The following is a 23560-nucleotide window of genomic DNA, read 5'->3' as shown; positions in this document are numbered from 1 at the left end:
GATTACATCACAATAAATATTCTATGCAGAACTAGGAACAACTCCTCAAAGAAAAATGCTTGGAAACGGGTAATTGGAATGAACTATATGCATTTTCACTGAGCTTTGAAAGAAACTGGGAGAAAAAAAGATCTTCGATCTGTTTCCAAGTATATATTTTTTTCTCTGAAAGAACACCATGTGAGGAATTTTGACAGTGTCTGCCTTCTAACAGGAGCATCTCAGGAAGAAGAGGCTTATCTATATTTGTGCCTTGTTACTGCCATGATGGGCACCGTTTCTCAGGCATAAAGAAAGGAGGAAACCCAGAAGGTAGTTCTTTTCTGGACCATTTTGTGGTCTGGCTCTTAAGTACTTTCCCTTGTGCCCTGGATGTGAATATTTTAAAAGCCAAAGAAGCCCTTCCGTTTGAGCTACAGATGGCCACAGAAACCAAACAAGCATGCTAAACAACCCATTTCAAAGGGCCAAAAAAACAAAACAAAACAAAAAAACCCAAAAAACAAAAACAAAGCAAGTGCCAAGTTCTACACTGCACATGCAGACGGATGCCACCGTGCTGGTAGGACGGAAACGGACAGTTTATGGAAGGAGCTGCGGGGACCCCAAAGGTAAAAATCAACGTGTCTCTTGAAACCATGAGCACCACCACAAAACAGACATGAAACAAGATGCCGCAAGAACGTTCTTTTACCTTATAACAGGGATGTGTTAACTTCGTTATTCAGAAGCCTTTGATTATCCTTTTCAAAAAATTTTTTTGTTGAGTTTAATTTTCAAGGCTGCTCACCACGGATGCCAACTTAATTATAGCAAGCAAGCAAGCACCCCGTAATGTATGGGGCCGATTGTTAGTTTTACTTGAGTTCCACGTTAGACTTGGACTTGCCTGCTCATTTTTAACTTTCTGAGCCAGGAAGGTTTCTGCACAGTCACTTGCTTTTCCTCAGCTGGTGTCTTTGTTCCCCCGTTTGCCATGGGGGATTGAGGGAATAGATATTCATGACTTATTATCTCAGTATTAACAGTGCCCTTCAATAATGTATGAAATCGTGCTCCTGCATTTTTAACCTTAAAGTCCTTCCGATTATTGTCTGAAAGGGTAAGATTAACATAGAGGGGCTCCAACTTGAATCGCCAGTTTCTCGCACGAAAATTCACCCCATGAAGGAGAAACAGAGTCGCTGGTGGCATAATGGCTCCAGATGGGATGAGCCCAGATCGTCTAAGTCTTTAACCCAAACCGCCCTTGTCCCTATTGTCAGAACAAGGCATTCTGTTCTGTGGAAAATATCCTCACACTAAAATGGAGTTGTATTCACATCTCAGCCTTCAGTGAACCCACATTCTGAAATGTCACAGACATCTTGAATTCAGCTTCCAAGACCTCACTCACTCGTGTATCTGCTCCTTTTCCTTTCTAAGACGTACAGTGATTTAGGATGAAGGTCCTTTGACAATGCATTTCAGTGCTCACTGAAGAGAAGGTGACGCTGAGGACAGGGAATTATCCCTGTTCTTTCTCCAGGGGCTCCTAGAAGCACTGTGCTTGAATTTTCCGATGTTGTACATGGATTTCTCAAAAGGTGATTTGGTAGACACTGTCCTCCTTACAGCAAGGAGTGGCCACAAGACCAGGTTCTGACCATGGAAAGCAAGAAGAATTCTCTTGGAGACCTTTGGGAGAGTTATCTTTTTCTTATTAAAAGGAAAAGCTGGAGATCAAATCTCCTGATGTTCTATTTTCCCTTTAACTTGGCACAGCAGCCACCTTGTGACCAAGAGGCAGGAAGTCTTAGAACAGAAAGCCAGCATGCTTAAAAAGTGAGAAGGCAGATGGAGAGAAGCTGGCTTTTGATGGCATTGCTGAGCTGTAGAACTACCCTCGGACCACCTTGACCTCTTAGGTAAACAACAAATGTCTATATGGCTTCAGTCCCTGTCACTTGCCACCAAATGCATTGTTAAGGGATCCAGAAGGTGAGGTCTGGAGAGCAAGCAAGAGGACATGCAAATCTACCAGTAGAAATGGCTGGTTTATTCTCTTCTGGAGCTGTGCACCATAGACTAACTATGTGCACCATAGACTTACACAGTGCTTCTTGAGGCCTGGAAGCTGTTCCAGCCAGAGCTTCTTGGAGAATGACACTCAGGCTTCACACTGGTATTAATGATGTTCAATAAATGGGGCAACAGTACAAACAATTAAGTGGCTCTCAGAGCTCAGTGAAACACTGTGTGAGACAGAGAGCAAGAAAGCAAAAACATGGTCCTTTTCCCATGTCCCCGCTTTCCTCTCTGGCACAGTTTTTTTTTTTTCCCAAACTAACTGGTTTAGAAGTATGTCCCCCGGCTCAAAGTCTGGATGGCTTCTCTCTGGGGGAACATACCCACTTACATTTCAAGCTGGCATCACCTGTGTGGGAGAGGCCCATGGGTGGGGGACAGAGGTCTGCTAGGGGAGTAAAAGCATGTGACTATATGTGGGGGAGGAGAGTACTTTCTCCCTTAGGAAGTTCACAACCGAGACAGATCTCTGTGGTGCACCAGAGTTCCAAATAACATAAACATCCAGCTGAAGGGATTGGCTAGGGGGTGACCTGTCCCCTGCTGGCTTGACTACCAAGCTAGCTGGAGGGAGGTGTATGTGTATGTTTCCAGAAAACACTCCTATGCAGGACACACAGCTAAGTGGGCCTTGAAAGCAACCTGACAAACTAGAAAAACTGGGATGTATTACACTTCAGAGTTGTCCCTTAAATGACAATGGTGACAAACAGGCACCAGTCAGCTTTCTCTAGCTTATCTGAAAAGCGAACCATATATTAAGCCTAACTTGGTCTACTTTTCTTCTTATGCTGGAGATTTAAGCTCCCTCATTTCTGGTCTAAAAATGTTTAAATGCCAATCAACCTATCTGGTTTTGCTTGAAACTTGATTTCTTCAAGTATATTTATTCAGCAAATATTTATTGGGTATCTGCATACCCGTGAGTGAGTCTAAGTACGTACGTGTGTGTGTGTGTGTGTGTGTGTGTGTGTGTTGGGGGAGCGGAGACAGGAGGAGGAGGAGGAGGAGGAGGGTGGGAGGAAGTAAGCGAGGGGATGAGCACAGCTTCTCTTCAGGAGCCCCGTATCCAGAAAAGGAAACCATGAATGAGCTCTACTGCATAAAGCTATAGTTCAGTTGGATTAGGAAAAGATAACTCTAAAACCCAGAAGGTTTCTGGCACCAGGCACACTGCTGGCTGGAGAACCCTGAACGAAGACAAAATTGCCAGAACATCCTTGTGTCATCTCCTGTCTCCACCTACCCCAGGAAGGTCAAGTCTCCAATGCTTCTCCACAGGGAAGCCGGAAAGCCCTAGCCAGCCTGTCTCCACAGAGCCAGTTTTTACACAGCTTGGTTCAGTCTCTCTAGATCTTAATCCACTTACATAAAACATCTGCTTCTGCCTTGCTTTATTCTTCCCTCCCTTCCAACAGCAAGTGACAGGCTGAGTGGAAAACAGGTTGACCTTTCAGAGAAAGTTAGCTAACTCTTCACTCTCCAGGTGCAGCTCCGCCCACCCGCTGCCTTTCCCTCAGAAGGCCTGGAAATTCTCCCAAGAACCTGACTCCGCTTTGAAGCCCCGTTTCTTTGCACTCCCACTCTGGATGTCTTCACTGGGTGGAAAAGTAGTCAACCTGCCCAGCCTCTTGTTATTTCTGAACAGATTCTCTGAAGTTCCCAGAGACCCAAGTGGTTGGCTAGATTTTTGCATAAGCAATAAAACAGTGCATAAAACCCACGGCCCGGCATCACTTAATACACCTGCTCCCGCACATGCTTTCTGAAGGATCCTCAGCGGAGGGCACTGGAAACTGCTTGCACATTCATATCCATGCCCAGCGCGGCACGCACGGACCACAGCCGGGCCCAGAGCCGCTCGCCTGGCGCCGCCCGCCTCTGGCACTGTCTCCGGTCGTGCCTCCACTCCCGCCAACAAGTCCAAGAAATAGAAAAACATAAAAAGCTATTGTCCATGTCCGGTGAGAAATGAAATGCACTGGACCAAGTATCACAACTTCCTTAAAATAATACAACACTTCATCACTTTTGCATCTGGATCCCGCTCATGGTTTGCAAAGTCATAAAGCTGGAGATCAGCGTGGTGAACCAGCGCTGCTTTGTTCTATTTAAATGCGTTCCTTTAAAAAAGCAATTTATTAGACGCTCTCCATGATTTCACCTTATCTGAAGCACTCAATTCAGTTCATCTCCTGCTTTGCTTTGTACCATCGCAGGTGATCGGAATATTGGGAGCAAAGTATTAATAAGAGAACATGCCCTGGGGCTCTGGCCTGTGAAAACAGCTCCTGAATCACAATGTGGCCACAACCCAAGAATTCATGGCATCTGCATTCATTTTTTGGCTTAGTTGCAGGCCCATTCATCACAGATTTGGTTTAAGCTCCTAAATTATAGACAAAGCCTTTCGTAGAATGCCCGGCGGGGGGGGGGGGGATAATGTTCTACCAGCAAGTCCCCTCTCCCCTAAAATGCCATCACTTCCACTACTATGGAAACTGTGGGTAGGGAAGAATGCGGCTTAGTTTTTGAGGGAATAACAGAAAAAAGAAATTTCCCACTTTTAAAGGAGTACGTATTTCTGCCTCCAGGAAGGCTGTTAACGAGTGATTTGGTAGTCGAGAAAAAGGCCAGACTTGCCCCTGTTCCCTGAGTATTGGTTGTGGATGACCTAATCATGCCAGAATCCCATCTCCTTCATCAAAATGCATCCCCAGAATAAGTCTCCACCGGCTCTATCCTCAAGTCTTCTCAAGGGAAGAAAGAGAAATGGACTGCTCAAGACATTTAAGGCCTCAGGAAAGAAAACTTTCTTCTCATCTGTAAAATTATAAATTAAGACCTCTTCTAGCCCACAAGGCGCAGGATTCCTGAGACTCCTGGCCAGTCAGTGATGCCAGGTGTTGGGACGGGCAGGGGAGATCCCAGTAAGAGCTTTGGGCAGCAGAAATAGCCCATCCAGGTGCCTGAGGACTCTTGTGGTTAACATCAACCGATTCAAGATCCCTTTGTGCAGATGCAGATTAAGTCTTTAGTAGATGGCAGTGGATGGAAAGCCCAGTGCTTGGCACATCGATGCTTAATGAACGGGCATTCCTTCTCCCGACTGCTCGATGGACTGACTTGCTCTTGCTATAGGTTTTTATTCAGCTCAGTAAATTGGCCAATCAGTCCATGGAGTTTCAAGTTCACAAGCACATCTCACCCCACTCCCATTCACATCCCCTCTGTAATTCAGGCATTTCCCAGACCCGAGTTTTCCCTTCTGTCCCCTGTATAAGCAGGAGGGAAAACATCTCAAAATGGGATGTGAAAAGGATGAAGTAAAACAAAAAATACTACCCTAAGCAAAAGAAGCCGGTCACAAAAGGCCATATACTGCATGGTTCCATTTATATGAAATGTCCAGAATAGGCAAATCCATAGAGATAGAAAGTAGATAAGCAGTGGCCAGATTCGTGGTTGCTACAAGCATGGGGTTTCTTTGGAGGGTGATGAAAATGTTCTGGAACTAAATATCTGGAATTAGACAATACTTATGACTCTGAATATACTAAAAACCACTGTAGATTTTAGAAGGGTGAATTTTATGGAACCTAGATTGTATCTCAAAATTTTTATTACAGAATGCAAAAAAAAAAGGGCATTATAATGATGGGAAGAATTCTAGGGAAGGGAAAGGACTTGAATTTCAGTCTCATTGGCTCTGTGGTCTTAAGCAAATTGCTCAACCTCTCCACAACTCAGATTTACCAACTATCAAATTAGGATGTTATCTCACTGTGAACATTTTAGGCTAATTATGAGAATCCTACTATAAGGAATTCAAGGTTACATTCAGGAACTCTCTCAACCTGAGGACAGAGGAAGTCGTGTGCAGAGTAACCTGGACTAACATATCTAGGCTGGTCTTCAGAGGCAGATACAGATTACAGATGAGGCAAGTTCTGATGGGCATTTTGGCAGGTTTCTCCTTTTAGGATTGACTCTTAAAGGTGGTTATATGGACAGCATTTCCCCCGTCTTGTGTCTCACAAGAAAACAGGTAGCTTGTTTCTACATTTTGCAGGGGAGGAAGCTCAGCCGGTGGGAATGGGACACTAAATAACCTCTTTAAAGTTACCAAGCATAGGGACCTGGGAACAGGGATGTTCTCTCTTCCAGTGGAGCTTAGTGTCCCTCCCTCTCCAGTACTAAACACAGGAGTTGGGGGCCTGACTCCTTCTGCATGGTGTGCTGATAAACCTTGGCCAGAACTGGGCATTAGAACCTGAGTCATTCAATCATTCTAAAAGCTTGAAAGATAAAAAAAGAAGTTGGGGGGGGGTGCGGTGAAAGGATGAGAGGGAGGGACAGAGGACAAGGAGAGAGAGAAAAGGGGCAGGAGGCGGGCAGGAAGGAAAGAAGCAGGCAAGGGTGGTGGAAGAGGGAGAAAGGGAGGGGGCAGGCTGCGGCGCCAGATCTTGTTTGTTTCAGGAATAAACAAGGGAAGCAGGTTTCCTTTCCAACGTTCAAAGGAAATGGTGTGTTTTGTTTTCATACTCCGCTCCACCTTTCACTTGGGAAAACCCCCCCAGCTTCGAAGCCTCTGTGTTTAAACTCATTAGGAAAACCATCAATGATGGACGCTTTCATGAAATTGTAGCAGGAGGAATTAGTGTTACGGGAGAGCTGGATCAATCTTCAAGCATTTTATCTATGGAGACGGGAGGTCCGCCTTGGCCGCTTGTTCAGCTGGAGAGTTAACGTAAACAAATGCTTCACTTACTGGACAGTCCAAGGGACTAATGATACACCTGATAGTTACTCTCTGAATACTTCCTCAGCAGCCAGCTCTGCCTGCCACCTGAAAAAGATGGATGCTTCTTGAGGACTAACTGAACAAACGGACTGGCAAAATGTCTCACCCCGAAGAGAGAGGTGTTCTTTTAGTGGCCTGCTGGAAAGGAGGCAGTGTATTGACATGCACTGCACAGAAACTTCTCCTGTGTAATTCATGGCTTGATCGAGTTTGACACGGAAACCTTTAGAGCAGGGCCGTGTTAACATTTGAGGAGAACTTTCTTGGCATCTGAATCTTTTTTATGTTAAAGATTTACAACCTGTTGGAATTTCCTTCACAAGATTAAAATAGGGTTGGCTCTGGACTTATTTCTTCACTTCATTCTTAGTGGACAGTCTGTAGCAGTGATTGATTCCAAACGGATTGGAGGGTGAAAAAGAAAGGGCTGCAGGTGGGATCCAGGTCCTAGATGACAGGAGAGAAGAAGTAGGAGAAGAAAAGATATGGGGTAGACAGGGGACGTTGGGAGATGATCACATACTACTGATGCTCTTAGCAAAATTGTTCTGGGGGAAAAAAAGGTTAGAAAAGGTCTTTGTGCCTACATTATAAGATAGATTAGGGAATTTATGATCTGAATGTCTGCAAAGGAGGAAGACTTAGTACTTCTATTTTTCTGATACAAATTATACAGGTGTGGATGCAAATCTATATAGGGAAAATGTAAAGAAAAAAATCACATATGTGGATATGCCATTGTGTGTGATGTGTATGTGTACTTTAAGTAAATGATTCCATGTATAAGGGAACTGTGATATAATATTATTGATTAGCAGCATGAACCCTTCTTCCTGCCAAGTCTACCCCAAGGACAATCTCGAGCCTATTATTTTAAATTATGGGGAAATTAAGCAGTGCAGAGACACAAGAAAAGATGGTGGAAATGGGAAGCTAACCAAACAGCCTCACAGCAGATGACAACTGTTCTGGGGGCATCAGATCCTCACTTGTTAGCCTTTATTTAGCTCATGAGGAAAGAAAGCATAAAGTAACCCATCCAAGGCATGGAACCATCCTTGCCCAACTTCATGGGCAACTAACTAATCCAAAAGGAACACAGCCATTACTTATACAGCCATAATGTAGATGCAACATGGCATATAAATCAGTAACTCTTGTATCGCAAAACAGACAAATAGATTAATGCATGTTGCAAAGGATGGGTGAAGAGATCGATTAGGTTACTGATTCAGACCATGAACTTTCTCTCAGTATACTGCATTTAACTTTTAAATAAGGTTTAGGAGAACCTGTAACATTTTGCTCACTGACAGAGCTATATTTTACTAAGGGCAGAAATTGGCTAGTCTATAAAAATTAAATTATGCCCCTTTCACTGTATCTAGTCAAGAGGAAAAACTCTAATTACAAGATTGCACTGTCAAACAAATGCAAATTCACATTCTTTATATCCTGGTTTAAAAATTCATACGGGGGGAGCTTCTATTCTGAAATGAGAATCAATATTTGAAATATTTTTCGGAGTGCGGTGATAAGCACGAGTAAAAGGAATGTCGTTATCACGGATGCTGGTAAGCAGACGCTCACTCATTAAGAGCAGAACTTGGGAGAACAAGTCATTCCTTATGCAAACATTTAAATATCAATTAGTAAGGACAATGAAAGAAGGCTTTCCTTCTCCACAGCCTGGTGCCTTATTACTCCAGAAATGACCAGAGGGAAAAAGAGCAGTGGGAAATAATCTCTGCACCTAATAGGAATGCCACCCTGGGGGATAGGTAAAGGTTAATTTTAAATGTACTTCCTGACTGAAAATCAAATGTACCTGCCTCAAAATTCATAAGAGCTGAGTTTGCAGACTTAATCCAGAAAGGACTAACTAAAGGCCCGAATGTATTGCATCGCCGGTATTTTTTTTGGAAAGAGAATGCCTTTCATCACTGCTTAATGTCAAACTTGGTTGGTTCATTAAAATCTCTTCATCTGTTGAAACCGTGCTTTTCCTAGACCTATGAAAAATGCCAGTCCATATAGTGTGAGGCTTTAAAAATCCTACTGGTTCGTTCTCATATTCATTTAATATGCATTTTGTGGCCTGTCCAGTTAACCCATTCACTAAGCCTGTAGGAACATGTGGACATGAAGACCATCTAAACCTTTAGCACTTTGCCTGAATTCTCTTCTCAGGCCAACTTTGGTGGCAGGTTTTCCTGTATAAGGTGCTGGCTCAGGAAAGCAGGTGCCTTTTGATAATAGTTAGCTGGTGGACCAGGTATGCAAATTTTGGGGCCCTGGTTTCCATCCTCTAGAACCCAAAAAAGTCGGTCCAGACTTAGGGCATCCTAGAGTCACTTGAGGAACTTCAAAGGGACCCACGCCTGGGTATTTGACAGTCTTAGGGAACTGGCTTGCTTCCTCAAGGGTGAGGGGAGGCAAGTGGATCTCAACAAAACTTCCAGGACGATTCTGATCTGCACCCTTAACTCTGAGTCACGGGGCCCTTTCAGCTCTAATGCACTAGGGTTCTCAGAATCCAATGAGCAGAATTCTGACTTTGGTTTTTAACAGTCGCATGTAACAGGTGTGACTTTCTTTCCCCAGAGTGGCAAAACGAACCTGCAGAATTAAATGCTAGTGGGTTGGGGCCTGGGGGAACAGGGGCGGAAAAGAGGACGACCGGATTTCCTGACCTGCTCTCCACAGAGCACCCAGGAAAGGACCTGCTGCGTAGGAATGCGATGACCGCACCACCTGCGGTCCCCACACAGTCGGATCCTAGTTTGGCTCTCCATCCGCGCCGGCGCCAGCAAGGTTAAGTGTCACTTACACTGACTAGTCTCACCACTGCATGGAGATGAAAATGGGAGAGCCTTGGAAGTATCAGTCCCCCCTCCCTCCACATTGCTCTTTCGACGGAGGAACGAGCATTTGACTGACTTCTACTGAATTCAGGCTTAGAATGTGCATCCCTCCCCTTCTAACAGGATTTTCCTTGGAGTTCCTCAACTTTTTCCATTTTTCAGACTTCACTATTGGTGTTGCTTCAATCTTTCACTCTTGGTCCACCCTCTGGCCTCTGACACAGGGCTGGAGGAGCCTAGTTTGGAGAGAAGGTGCCCATCTTGATCATTGAAGAGCAACTTTGGACTTCTAGCACATAAAGATGGGGCGCTAAGGGTTCCCGTAGATAAGGTCGGCATTACAATGTCTGCTCTACCTTTTTTTTTTTTCTTTATGCAAAGCTATTTGGAGGAGAGAATAAAGCAAGAGGAAAAATGGCACTTTGAAAATGGAGTGTGTGGTATTATCGCACATGTACTTCTAGAGAGGAAGAAATAGCTCTCGGAGAAAAGGACGCCTCATTTGGCTGTAGTTTGGTTCCCATCTTTTTCTTGGTCTCAACAATATCCCAGCTGATAAACATCATATCTGGATAAGCAGTGGCCTAGAGGAGACCAAGGAATTTCCTAATGTGTCCAGGGCTTAGCCCTATTTTTTCCTGGCTCTCAACTACTGCCTTTAAGAAAGCTTAAGAAAGAAATCCTTGAAAAAAACCAAACCAAAACAAACCATGAAAGTGTTGAGAGTGATTCCGGCTGAAAGCCCCGCAGTTCCTCTAGTAGGAGGGCACATTTTGCTCAGGTTAAATGCTCAGGCATGAAACCCAAGCAAAAAATCACCAGCTATCAACCCTAGCTACAGAATCATCACTAAATTTTGTTTTGCTTTGGTCATAGCCCGAATCCCAGGACAAACGACAAAACAATCAATGCGTGCTGTTCTTCTTGGGTCAAGTTATTCTTGAGAGCAGGTGGGTTTCAGACTTCCTGAAAGGGCAATTTTGGTGGAAAGAAACCACACCTAATGACCTATAAAGAACAGCTTTTAAAACCACGAACGCACACCGCATCATGGCACAGTGACGAACTCGCTCTCTGCTCCTCCAGCATCCCTGTACTTGGCAACAGGGCATTTCCAGGCCCTTCTCGGAGAAGCAACTCCTTTTCCAAGGTGCTGCCTTGAAAGCTGGAGCCCTGACATTCTTTTGCTAGTGGATTAAGAAAACCACAGATTTAATCCCTTCAACCAAATGCTCTGTGGGCTCCATAGTTCAGCAAGGTAAAGGCGAGCAGAGCAGCCCTTTGGTTCAATTCGCATTAGTCACCATATGACGCTATTTTCCCTCTTTTTATTATCTTGAAAATGGCAAGGTCTCTGTTGATGGATTTGACCTTGGAACGAAGTTCCAGTTCCACCCATTTCCCCCAAGTTTCAGGTGCACTCTGATTTCTTGTAACACTACTGGAAGGGCCTGGGGAAGGGGAGGTCGAGGTCAGGAAGACCCTGGTCAGCAGGAGTTAAGTGAGGTCCGCTCTCCCAAGACCCTCTTCTCTGCACCACAAAGCCCAGCACCACTCGTCAGCCAGCAAGCAGCTAAGCTTGTGGGGCTGGAAACTATATTCCTTTGAACAATCTTAGCAATTTGTGCCTGGAATTTGATGCAGTAGCTCTAAAATTAAATAAAGATCCTGTAGTGTTCTTCTAAGAAATATGGCGTGGCTCTATGACAAAACACATTTTTCAAGCTCTGACCTCTGGGAACTTCAACTAGCTTCATATTTCAGGCTGACATTGCTCACAGGCTACTGTCTAGTTGCCCAAGCAGAGCTGGTTATCCATATATTCTCCACTTCCTGATCAGCTTTTAGCAGAGGGAGGTGAGGGGAGTAAATAAAAAGAGGAGAGACACTAATTTAAATGCACTTCCCCTCCTGAGTCCCTTGGGGAGAAGCCCTGGTAATTAACTCTAATGAGATTAAAGTAACTTGGAACTCTTCATGTTGCCGGCTCTGTAAAAGTAAATTTGTGATAACCAGTGTGTGTGCAGTAAATCAAAGTCAGTCCCTTTTCCTGTAACGCAGTGGCCCCCCATCCCCCAACTCCTTTCGCCTGGCCGAGGCTGGCGAGGGGTGGAGGCTACCGGCTTCTTACCCGCACTTTGCTCCATCACTTCTTTCTGACACATGTCTTGAACATTCACCGTGCAATTCACGATGAACTCGGGGGAGGAGCAGTCGTTGTTCAGCTGGAATTCTTCACACTGATAACACTGGATTTGCAGCGCAAAGCCTGTGGGGACAGACGCAGTGGGTTCACAACCAGCACCCCACCCCCCACCCCCCAGCCCCCGAGACTATACCGGAAACCGCGATCCTCCTCTGCCCCAGCCAGCCCGATCCCTGGGGTGCTTGGTCTCCACGTAAGGCGGCTGTGGCTGACGCCGGCAGGGGGCGGCGCGGATACCGAGGGTCCCGCAGGATACAGCTGAATTCTGGCTGCGACCCCTGGACCAATGTTCCCGAAACAAAGAGCCCGTCCTACCCCACACCTGGGCTCCCCCACCCCCGGAAGTTCAAAGGACGGGTACACAAGCCGAGAGTGAAGTAGCTCCAGAGACATGCTTCAGCTCCAATCTACAGCAAAGGATTTGCGTAATTGTTAATTGGTTACAAATTACTTAATTACTATTTTGGCACCATTTGCGACTGTATTCGCAGACGCCTTTTCAGGTTTAATTTTTGTCGTCACCGTTCCTGTGCTGTGGCTCCGAGGCTCCCTCGGCGTGGCTACGCGACCACCCAGGAACCCCGGAGGCAGTGCCGGACGCCAAGTGGGGCTGCGCCGCGAGTTCCCGGCCTTTCTTCGGGACAGTCCCCGCAGCAGCAGGGGGGGCCACAGCGTGTACAAGGGGCGTGTGTGTCTGTGTCTGTCGTGTGTGTGTGTGTGTGTGTGTGTGTGTGCGCGCGCGCGCGCGCACCCCGACCCGCGACACAACAACCATGTCTTCCTGGCTCTCAGGGCAACCGTTTGGCTAGGGTCCCCGGTCGGAGTCCCAGCTCTGCGGCTCTCGTTCGGGAGCCGTTCGCTTAACTGGGAGGAGTGAGACGTTTTCGCACCCCTCATCGCCCCTGTCTGCTCTGCTCGGATCTAGGAGCTCCAGTCTCCCCCTGCTCCGACAGACAGACGCCGGACCCCGCGCTTCTTCTCATCTCCACGTCGGTTGCGCTCTAAGCGCAGCAACCCAGCTCCGGAGCGCCCCGGCCACAGGCTGCCCAGCGCGCAGCTCACCTGTCGGCGGCGCCACTCCCGCGAGTTGCGGGAGACGCCTGGTAACTTGGCCGGGTCAGAGGGCTTCATCGCCCCTTCTCCCTCGGCAAATCCCTGGCACCGCTCAGACCCTTCCTCCTCCCCAGCTCTGTTTCCTCTCCCGACCATCCAGCCCGAGCATCTGCAGCTCGAGTCCCGCAAATCCGCCTCTACGCCTCTCCTCCTGCAGCGCGGGACCTGGAGACTTTCCCATCTAGCGCCTCTGGGCACCAGCGCCAGCCGCCGCCGCCGCCGCCGAACTCCTGCTGGGGAACCCCTGCGCAGCTCGGGCCGGGAGGTGGGTGCCCGGGGGGCGAAGGGGAGAGCGGGTAGATGGGGTGTGAGCGCCTGGCGGGGCTGCTGGCCTTTTCGTTTTCTTACCTTGAAACAAGAACAATCCGCAAAAAGTTGCTGCGATGCCGAGGACCCACATCCTCCCGGCGCCGCGTAACCGGGAGAGGGCAGGCGCATCAGAGGCGGCGACCGCGGCGGAGGCTGTCGGGGCCGCAGCGGCTGTGGCTGCCGAGGCTGCTGGGGCCCGCGCTCCTGCCTCCGAGGCCACCGCCGCCGCCAAGAGGAGCCGCAGGTGCCGCCGGCGGCGCCAGCATCGCCCGAGCCCGGGCTCCCGGCTGCGGGTCGCCGCTCCTCCCGCTGGCGCTCCGGGGCAGAGCGCGGCGTCTCCGGAGTTGGCGGTTGAGACTGGAGGAACTACTGGCGAGCCGGAGCACCCAAAAAAGTCTCGTCTCTTCTCCCCACCTCCCACTCCAGGCACCACGTGACGGCTGCCGAGTTGCGGTGGGGGTGGCGGGCGAGGAAGGCTGGGACCGTCTTTTCACGTCCCCACCCCCTTCCTATCGCCCTCCTCTCCCGCCTCCGCACGTCCCCAGGACTGGGACGCCAGGGGGAGAGGGAGAGTGTAGTTTCCCAAGGTTGGGAGGCTGGGGATTGGGAAAACGTGAGGAGGGCGCAGCAGGTGCCGCGGGGACTGGCCGGGCGCGGACTGCGGGACCCGCGAGGCGGGGTCGAAAGACTGCGTGCTCGACTGGGCCCTGCGCCCCCCGGCGCTGGCCACTCCGTTGGGGTTGCAGCGACGCTGGCAGTGGGAGCCAGGTGCCGGGGGCGGCTGGCTGGAGGGGGACGTGCTCCCGTGCGCCTGGCAAAGTTGCACACCTGCAGGCTCCCTGGGGTAGCCGATGCAGCTGCGCCCTTTTTATTTTTCCCTCGGAGAGGCCCCTCATTCATGTCGGGCTTGGCTTCAGCTGCTGCAGGGTGGGCGGGGTGTGGTGAGGACCCTGCCCCGACCCGCGCGTTCGCCCGCCCGAGGCAGCCCTCCTTCCGCTGCCTGAGCGCACAGCTGGAGGGTGTAGTGACACCGCGAACGGTAGCCTAGCTTAGGACAGGTTGGTCCCCGGGGACAACTGTCGTGAGTTCCCATCAGAAAGCAAGTCGGGGTGAAGAAGGGAATTGCTCTCCTCTATCCCTTTTCTCCAAAAGCTCGGGCATCTTCATCCTGCTCGTCTTAAAGTCACGGGTTATTAATACATACTCCCATGTCCTCTCCAGTACCGCGCCTTCACAGCCCAGGACTAAGCCTCAGGCTGCCCGGGACCCCGCTTTTAAGCCCCCGCCCCATTCCCCCCTCTCAGTCAAGCGACCCACCTCGAGTTCTCCCGGGACGCCAGGGTGCTAAGTTCTCCTTCCTTGGAGCCAAGCCTTGCAGCAGGTGGTGCGGGAGCCTCTGCGCCCCCGTCCTGGATCCCGCACGTCGCCAACCCTGTTCCCTCATTCCCTGGGGAGAATCCCTCTGTGGAAATAGCTTCATAAGCTTTGCCTCTCTTCACCCTCCTACGCTTGGGCCACCCCCTGGAGGAAGCTCTCTCAGGCCAGGACACTGATTATTTATTTCCCCATCTTGCCAGCAGAGCAGGTCTGGAAATGGGCTTAAATGACTTTCTTGTAATTCCTCTGCAGAGATCGTTCCGTGTCTGCCTCAGGCTCCTTCTCCCCCTTTGCCCCCCTCTTCCTTTCATTTCTAGTTGGTTAACCCCTTGGGGAGACTGAATGCTTTGACCATTACCCGCTTGTCTGCAGACTCTGATCTTAAAATTGCCTGAATTACTATCTCTGGAGTAAAGGGGCCAGTTTATTTATTCCTTCCCAGAATTGATTGTTGTTGCACGTGTGAGATTCAAATAACTGAGCCAAAGGGTTCTTAAACAAGTTCTTTTAAGATTTCAGAGGGTGCAACTGTGATATGACTTTTATTCAGAAATGAAACAGAAGAATTTTTAGAGGTCTGAAAGACAATGACACTTTACATAATTTTCATTTAAGATAACAAAATCCAGTATAACAAATTGCACAAATTAACCAAATAACACTGATTATACAATGCTCTTTTAACAAATAAGTGTGTACTGAAGTAACCATATAGATCCTAAAAATATTTCTATTAAGCCTAGTTTACAAGCTCCTGTACAAAAGCAATTATAAATAGTTCACATCTAGAAAAAATACAAATAACCTTTAAAATAGAATTTATCCTCACATATAAACAGACTTTGTAGAAAAAAAAAGGTATCTTGAAAAGTATGAATTTTTTTGTAGCACCAACCATTCATTTTACTTTTTAAAAAGTGAAAGTTACAGATAAGAATTTGGTTTCATTTCTAGATTACCCAGATTTTAATAGAGCAGGAAGATAAAAAATATCAACAAATATGGTTAACAATCATAAAGAAGCACTAAGGAGAAGAGGATGTAAGGAAATGTTTGGAGGGAAAACCTGCTGTTGAAAATAGAATTAGGTCACTTCTGATCCACTTCCCTTCACATCAGTGTCACCCTTTGAGTACCTGTTACATTTTTCAATGGAAGCAGAATTACGCTTACTACTGGACTCGAATCTCTCTGGCAACAATTGTGAAATTGCACTGGTATTAATGTTCCTATCACTTTGAGATTGTGAGTTAGAGATGACCAGGAACCCCCTGGTTTTTGGCGGGGCCATTTTAGCTTTACAGGGTGAACCCACAAACAATTTGACTACTAGGATAGTGAAGTCAAAGGACACCTTAGCTGGAATTTTTAAAAAATATATTATCAACTTCTAACACTTAGTACGTCATTTCAAGAGCATGGCACGGATTCAATTTATTGCTGCCTTTTTTTTTTTTTGGCTACAAATATAATTTCTTTTCCAAAAATTTACAACTTCTGTACAAGTATTCAAAAAAAGTGCAAAATTAAGACTTCTGTATTGTGGGTGTGTTTACATTTCATCCTCGTGACACACAACAAATGGAGCCTATCTTTATTGCCCTGTCAGAGAAGGAAGCTCCCATGGGCTGCTTGCTGTGAATCTGACAATGCAGTCTCTGGTGTTGCCAGGCTTTACTGCTGCTGTCTCTATTCCCCTCCCCACACCCCCTTGTTGCTTAAGTGCTCCATTTTCCGCTCACTAAGAAAAATAAAAAATTAAAAAAGGTCCTTTATACATCATTCGAACCCTGACTTGCACAGGAAGAGAAGCTATCATATAAAGAATCACTCAGTGATTCCAAATTGTCTACCCCAGGCCTATCTGAGCTACTCAAAGATGCTTCTTCATTTTTTTCTTTTTCTTCCTTCTGTCCTTCAACCTTGTTCAGAGAGTTCTTCTCTCTTTCTAACAAAATCATAGTTTTGCTGTTATATTTATTGAATGACTCCAGGGAAATTTTAGATAATCTATTCTCAGGATCTTCTTTTGTTTCTTCAACTTGTTTCAATTTCTGCAATAAAAAGACGAAAATATTAGAGACATATTTCTTGGGAAAATCAAGTTATTCTATCCAATATTCAATTATTGTCTGCATAACGTGCAATTTAAAGGGATAGAGAGAACCTACAAGTCTTTAACAACCTTCTTGTATAATTAAAGGTAATAATAAAGCCAATTTTAGGGATAAATCAAGACTGTAATCATTTTACGGAGATAAATAGGTCCCGAATTGCAAACTGGTAAAGTGCCACTTAATTTCATTTTAAATGGATCTGCTTGAAATTTGTTCAGGTAAAGTGCCTTATATGTCTTCATCAAAGTTTCAAACTCCTCTCTTTTCTTACTAAGTATTATTGGTTGTCTTGTTTCTAAATATGGATAGGGACTAAATTTCAGCCAGAAGTTGGGACTGTATAGGGAAAAAAAGGTATACAATCCCTTAAGTTGCCATGAAGTTTCAGTACCTGTTAGACTTGTCAGAAGCACTGTCATCTGTTTTGTCCCTTTACAAGTCCTAAGATATTTGCAGACCTGATCTCCAGGTCTGTGGGTGTCGATTCCAGGAAGCCCAAGGGCCTAAGAAAACATAGTACCACTTCTGCCCATTAGTAACCTCTCCCCTCCAGGAGGTTCAGCCAGACCAATTACCGGATGTCTCTAGGACTTTCTAGAACATGGCGGTCATACTCAATTATTCAATTATTGTAGGTAAACTCTATAAACCAATGCTTTTCCTTTCTGCTTTTCCTCTTTTGGGCAAAAATTCTATCCAAACACCAGGAGGAAGTAGGGACAGGAGCTTAGATATAATAATAGCTACCATTTATTAAGCATCCATCATGTAAAACTCACTAAATATATTTTCTCTAGAAGCATTTTCACAGCGGACTTGCAAGTTACACATCCTCATTTTAAAGACAAAAACACAGCTCAGAGTGACAGAGTTATTTGCTCAAGGTCACTCAGCAAGTGATGGGAACAGCAAGTGAACAGGATTTGAATTCCAGGCTGGCTGCCTTCCATGCTCTTGTTCCTGCTAAACCGTGCTCTTATGTAATAAAAGACAAGATTTTTTTTTTTTTCATTTTGCCACCCAAATATTCCATTTAAATAACTTGGCAGACCATCTCTATTGCTATTGTCCCAGGCTCAGGCAAATGCAATTCTCTTCCCCAACCCATCCCCCACATTGTTATGCTGGATGCACAAAGATAAAATGAAGAAACTGTGTTTTGATCCAGGGAACAACACACGTAGTCAAAGCCTCTGATTCTCATATGCTAAATATTTAATAGAAAGAGAAAAGAAAAAGATATGGCAGTGGATGGCTTTGGTGTCCCAAGAGCAGACTGAGACACAGTTTCTCTTTCCTTTATGGAAACGGCACAATTCTATAGGAATATTTAAAAATCATCCTTGGAGTGGTGCTTATTTCATTCTACCATTAACTTAGAGGAGCATTCCTCACAGAGTTCATTTTCAATCTCAAATGGCTGCCTTGAAACCAGACACAAGCTAAGGAACAGATCTCTAAGTGCTTCCAGAAAAGTGGCTCTATAATTAAGACTAACACCATGCAAAAGCCCTTTTTCATACCATGCCAATTTTTAGACCTAAAAAAAAAAAATTCATTTATTTATTTGAGAGAGAGAGAGCAAACCTGAGAAGCAGGGGCAGGGACAGGGAACGTGTATCTCCAGCACACTTCACGCTAGTTGTGGAGCCTGACTCAGGGCTGGATCTCACCACCCTGAGATCACAACCTGAGCCGAAACCAAGCGTCTGACATCAACCGACAGCACCACCCAGGCACTGCTCCCAGGCATTTTTAATAAAGAGTTATACACAGTACAATACTAAAAATACACGGGGAGCCGGAAATGTTTTGATGTACCTAATGCCGGTAAATAAAGGACTTTAACGGTAATTTTCTCCTCGCCTGAATATCTCTTCCCTTTTTCTTTATTCAAGAAGCATGAGCATTTTCGTCGCCCATTTCTGGTCACAAATGGATCTCAAATTCATTCCATAAACACTTACTAGAGAAGCGAACATGATGCAGGGGGAAGGGGTTGGTGTTGGGGATAGACAGCAGCCTCAAATTGCCAGGTGTGGCCAAGGGAGAAGTTGAGGCTCTGGAGGCAGAAACAACTGAGCTATGCCCTTTAACTGGCTGTGTGAGCGCCCTTGAGCGCCCTTCCTCAGGTGTAAAACGGCGATAAGACACAGCTATTTCAGGATTGTTGCAAATAGTCGAAATAGAACACCTTGAGGCCCAACACACACTAGTAGACGCTCAATAAATGGTACAATAAATAAATAAGAGTGAGGCAGGATTCTTATTCCGGACAGTGTTTCTGAAACTGTCCTCCAGGCCAGAAGCACTAGCATCATGGGGGAGCTTGTTAGGAATGCAAATTCTTGAGCCTTGCCTGGACTTACTACATCAGAAATTCTAAGGCCCTTGGGGTGCCTGGGTGGCTCAGTGGGTTAAAGCCTCTGCCTTCAGCTCAGGTCATGATCTCGGGAGATTGAACCCCGAATCGGGCTCTCCGCTCAGCAGGGAGCGTGCTTCCCCCTCTCTGCCTGCTTGTGATCTCTGTCTGTCAAATAAATAAATAAAAAATTTTTAAAAAAAAAGAAAAGAAAGAAATGTTGAGGCCCAGCAAATGTGTTTAACAAGCTCCCCAGGTGACTCTGATACATGGGAAAATTTGACAATCACCTAGTCTGGAAGAACCTGTGACCTGGGAGGGCCCACAGACAGATGATAAGTATAATTCAGTGTACTGAGGTAGAGATGAGGAAGGAGTTATTTACCACTGAAAGACCCACTGTGTCGGACATAAATAGTGCGCCATGTTTTCCACGTCTCATGCTTGTTGCTTTGTTTCCTCAGTCGATTATAAGAAAGGCCTACAGAGGTGATGAAAAGGAAGGAATGGCCCCGTAAGAAAACTCACATGGCCTTCTTACTCTTGCTTTTATTTTCACGGTTTTTAATGAAAGTTGGGTACAGAGATATTTCTTGACTCTGAGAACTAGATCAGTGCAAGAGGGCCAATCCAGCCACCAGGCATTTAGCCTCAGTGTTGGGGAGCGATGGGGAGTGGTGAGGACTGGGGTCAGCTCAAGACCATGTGTCCGTTCTAGGGACAGGAGCAGCTAATTGTCGCTATGCAGAAACGTGGGTCCAGAGCTTCGGATTTTGAAGAGGAGGCTACCCATCTAGAACAATACTTGCTCGTGTTTCAGATCCTCTGATGTTTAACTAATTCGCTTATATTAAGAAAAAAACAAAAACAACAGCCCCAAACCCCCCTCTTTATGTCAAATGGCAGTCTTTGTATTTTTTGAACTTCTGAGGTAGAGAAGATATTTTATCCATTTACGTCCTGCCTGACCTCCTCCTCCTCCTCCTCCCACCAGCTTTCTCCCTAGGGGCCTCGCCCCTTGCTCAGTCACCAGGGGATTCTCAGTGGAGACTTGACGGGTTCAGTCCTCTCAAGCATCGGCAGGGTCCCAACGGTTGGCTACGTACGCCAGAGGTCCTGACAGCTAAGAATAAAAGCGCAAAAGCATCTTACTTCCCTGCCTCCAATTAGAAGCATAGCAAGCTGGATTCAACATTGTCTTGTCAGATCCCGGGTGTTTTAAAAATGTTGACGTCCTCTAACATTTATGTGTAAGATACAAGGAGGGCTCGAGGTCATCCAGTAGTGTGGTAATGATGATCTGCCGAGCGGTAACAAAACAGGGCACATTAGTTTGCAGCCACTGTATGCGAAGGTGCTTTGCAGACTAATCATGGTAATAACAGTTAGTATTTAATTGAGAGCCTGTTCTGTGCAGACACTCTGCTACGCACGACGCACGGATTATCTGTTTTCAGCCTCACATCAGTTCTCTGGGGGGTGGGTGTCATTAGTTTCTCCATTTGGAGCCAGTCAAGGCTTGAGGAGGTGAAGTCACGTGGTTAAGGGCAAGTGGCAGTACATGGTGGCCCCCGGGGGTTGGCCCTGGGGAAGTTGGCCTGCAGAAGCCACGCTCTTCCCCTCATCCCCGGAAAAGAGCTTTACGAATACCAGCCACTATTAAATCTGAGGAGCATCTGAAGTGAGCATCACAGACCACCACCCAAAGTCATGAGAAAAAGCCTAGTACAGATTAGTGTTTGACGAGGATTGTGGAGGTTCCCTGGGACACCCTCATTTCCTTCATATATTGTGCCTTCCTGGAATTATGATAAAATGAATAGGCTACATTTGTCACCTATAGGTGGCAACAGTTGTACAGTTCACTTTCTAGTGGGGCTTTCGATTGCACTTGGGAACAAGGTAGGGATGAACAGGGCAGGAGAAAATATATTTCCTGTTTCAAATTCATAACGTTGCCATAATCTTGAAATATTTTCCTGCTTTCAGTGTAACCATGGCGTTCTGAGTGATAATTCAAGCAAGCAGATAGTGATACAGTTTGCAGAAATCCCCTGGAAGGAATTATACCTCAATTAATTTAATTCCTTGTAGTCAAACATTAATCAATCAATCAGAGCCATCTACTATGCGACTGGCTTTGTGTGAATAACTGTGTGGTCTTGATTCTCAGAGGCAGTTCTGCAGAGGGGGCTCCTGGAATGATTCTGACAGGGGAAGAGGATGGAGATACACAATGAGTCGGGGCATTCCATGGAATTCCTGTTGCATCTGCCAGTATTCTGTGTCGACTTTAGGGGCAAGAGCTGCTCGAATAGTCTATGTCTCTTGCCCTTTCGGATTCTGTAATGGACAGAATCACGATAAAGACAGGAAAACACATCAAGAGGTTCTTATCATAAGGGGTTCTAAGAACCCCACCCAGACTTGTTAAGTATCACTCAGTATCTGGGTTTTCAATCATACCTAGTTTTTTTTCCGGGGACTTCTGCCATCTAAGATTTCACTCAGTCTTACATCAGTCTGGAAGGTGAGGGAGGCTAATGTGGGCTATACTTTCCATGGGGGTATTTATGGAATCTGTCGTTCACACAAATTCAAATTCAGGGGAAATTCGACCTGGAAACTCATTTTCCTGATTTTCAACACAGAAATGTATACCATTAAAAAAAATTTTTTTTAAAGATTTTATTCATTAGAGAGAGAGAACACGAGAGGGGAGAGGTCAGCGGGAGAAGCAGACTCCCTACTAAGCAGGGAACCCAATGTGGGGCTCCATCCCAGGACTCCAGGATCACGACCTGAGCCGAAGGCAGGCGCTTCACCAACTGAGCCACCCAGGCACCCCCATATACCATTTTTTACTTCCACAGTCAACAATAATCATGGAGTAGAGATTTTGCCTAGACCAATACCCTGAACACCAGGAAGGATAAAATCGAAGGTGATATGGGCCCTTGCCATAAGGAAAAGATGGGGAGAATGATATAAGGTGATAGAGAAAAACTCAAGTGATAAACCAGAAAAGAAAACAAAAAAACAAAAAAACATATCCTTGATGATATCAGCCTCGAAGAGATCCATGTTACACATGGCCAGATACTCTTGCCCGCAGAGAGGAAACAAACAGGAAATTCACAAGATTGTGTAATGGATAGGTATTTTATGATGAAGGCCACTCTTTCTTTCAATCAAGTTTCCATCTGTTGATTGTCTCTTGAAAATATTGGTGACTACATCTACTGTAAGATGTCAGAAAGAGATTCAGACCTTCTTGTGAAATTCAAGCGTAGCACCGTTCCTCAGCTGGGCATTAATACTTACAAAGAGGATGGCATTTCCAGCACAAATTAGTGTGAACAGTACCTTCATCAGCATAGTCTTATTTCTCTATTGCTATAGAGATTCACTGCCAGTCAGTTCAAGAAGACCCTTGCTAGGAAAATAGCTATATTTGCCAAATGCTCTTACTATGTATCAAGTACTGGGTTGAATGCATTGAGTAAGTTATTTCATTTAATCCCTATCATCCCCATTATGTGTATAAATGTATAATTATGTATATATACAGAGTGGAGAGGTGTAAGTACTAGGCTCACACACCTGGTTAGTATGTTAGGAAGTCAGGATTTAAGCAGAAGTATTCTGACTACAGAATTTGGGAATCTTATTCACTATGCACTAGACCAGGTATTTGGAAGCCAGTATTTAGTTTCCCGGAATTGTGTTAATTACTTTGGTGACCCCTCCATACCTAAGTGTCTTTACATTAAAGTTTTTAGTATCTTCCTGCTCTATAAAGCTCCGTGACTCTAAAACATTCTTAATTGGCTGTCTTCTGTGCATCTCTTATTGGCACAGTAAATAGCTCTCCTCCCCCATCTTAGTGCTGAACAAACTGAAGACTAAGATAAAAGAAAAAGGTTGGTGGGAGAATAAAACATGGGCTTTATTAATGAGAAAGCTTACATTGGAGGATGAGGTTTCTCACTGCAAAGAAGTGAGTTTCCTAGTACTCATCCTAGAAATAGTCCTGGTAACTATTGGGGCCGGGGGCAAATATCTTCCCATAAAGCCTCTTGCATAAAGGAATAAGACAGAAATGTGCTTCTCCTCCTAGACTTGCTAATTAAAGCAGCTACCACTGCTTCTTCGGAGGAGAAGTGAATGGAGGGGATGCCAGAGATGCTAGGAGTATTATGCTAGGAAGTTCCCTCCACCTGCAAAGAAGCACCTGAAATTGAGAAGAAGTGTCCTCACCATGCCTCCTCCCCACCACCCAACCTTTTTCATTATGTATGATGATGCAGATTTTAACTAGATCGTCATAAGTGCTCTAAG

The 23560-nt window shown here is 45.9% G+C and overlaps 2 protein-coding genes across 2 annotated transcripts in view; both read right to left on the bottom strand.

Moving 5' to 3' along the window:
- Positions 1–13491, bottom strand: part of LYPD1 (LY6/PLAUR domain containing 1) — a 42516-nt gene extending 29025 nt beyond the window's left edge. The window contains exons 1-2 of the mRNA XM_044242597.1: positions 13403–13491; positions 11867–12004 (exon numbers count right to left, since the gene is read on the bottom strand). Of these exons, the coding sequence (XP_044098532.1) occupies positions 11867–12004; positions 13403–13454 (190 nt within the window). The 5' untranslated portion in view covers positions 13455–13491. The remainder of the gene's footprint in view (positions 1–11866; positions 12005–13402) is intronic.
- Positions 13492–15596: 2105 nt separating this feature from the next.
- The window catches only part of NCKAP5 (NCK associated protein 5), a 962745-nt gene continuing 954781 nt past the window's right edge, over positions 15597–23560 (bottom strand). Inside the window, 3 exon segments of the mRNA XM_044242595.1 lie at positions 15597–16794; positions 19605–19653; positions 19655–19700. Coding sequence (XP_044098530.1) covers positions 16513–16794; positions 19605–19653; positions 19655–19700 — 377 coding nt within the window. The 3' untranslated portion in view covers positions 15597–16512.

Source organism: Neovison vison, chromosome 3, assembly GCF_020171115.1.
Source record: "Neovison vison isolate M4711 chromosome 3, ASM_NN_V1, whole genome shotgun sequence".
Lineage (NCBI taxonomy): Eukaryota > Metazoa > Chordata > Mammalia > Carnivora > Mustelidae > Neogale > Neogale vison.
This window is presented reverse-complemented; position numbering and strand designations above follow the sequence as displayed.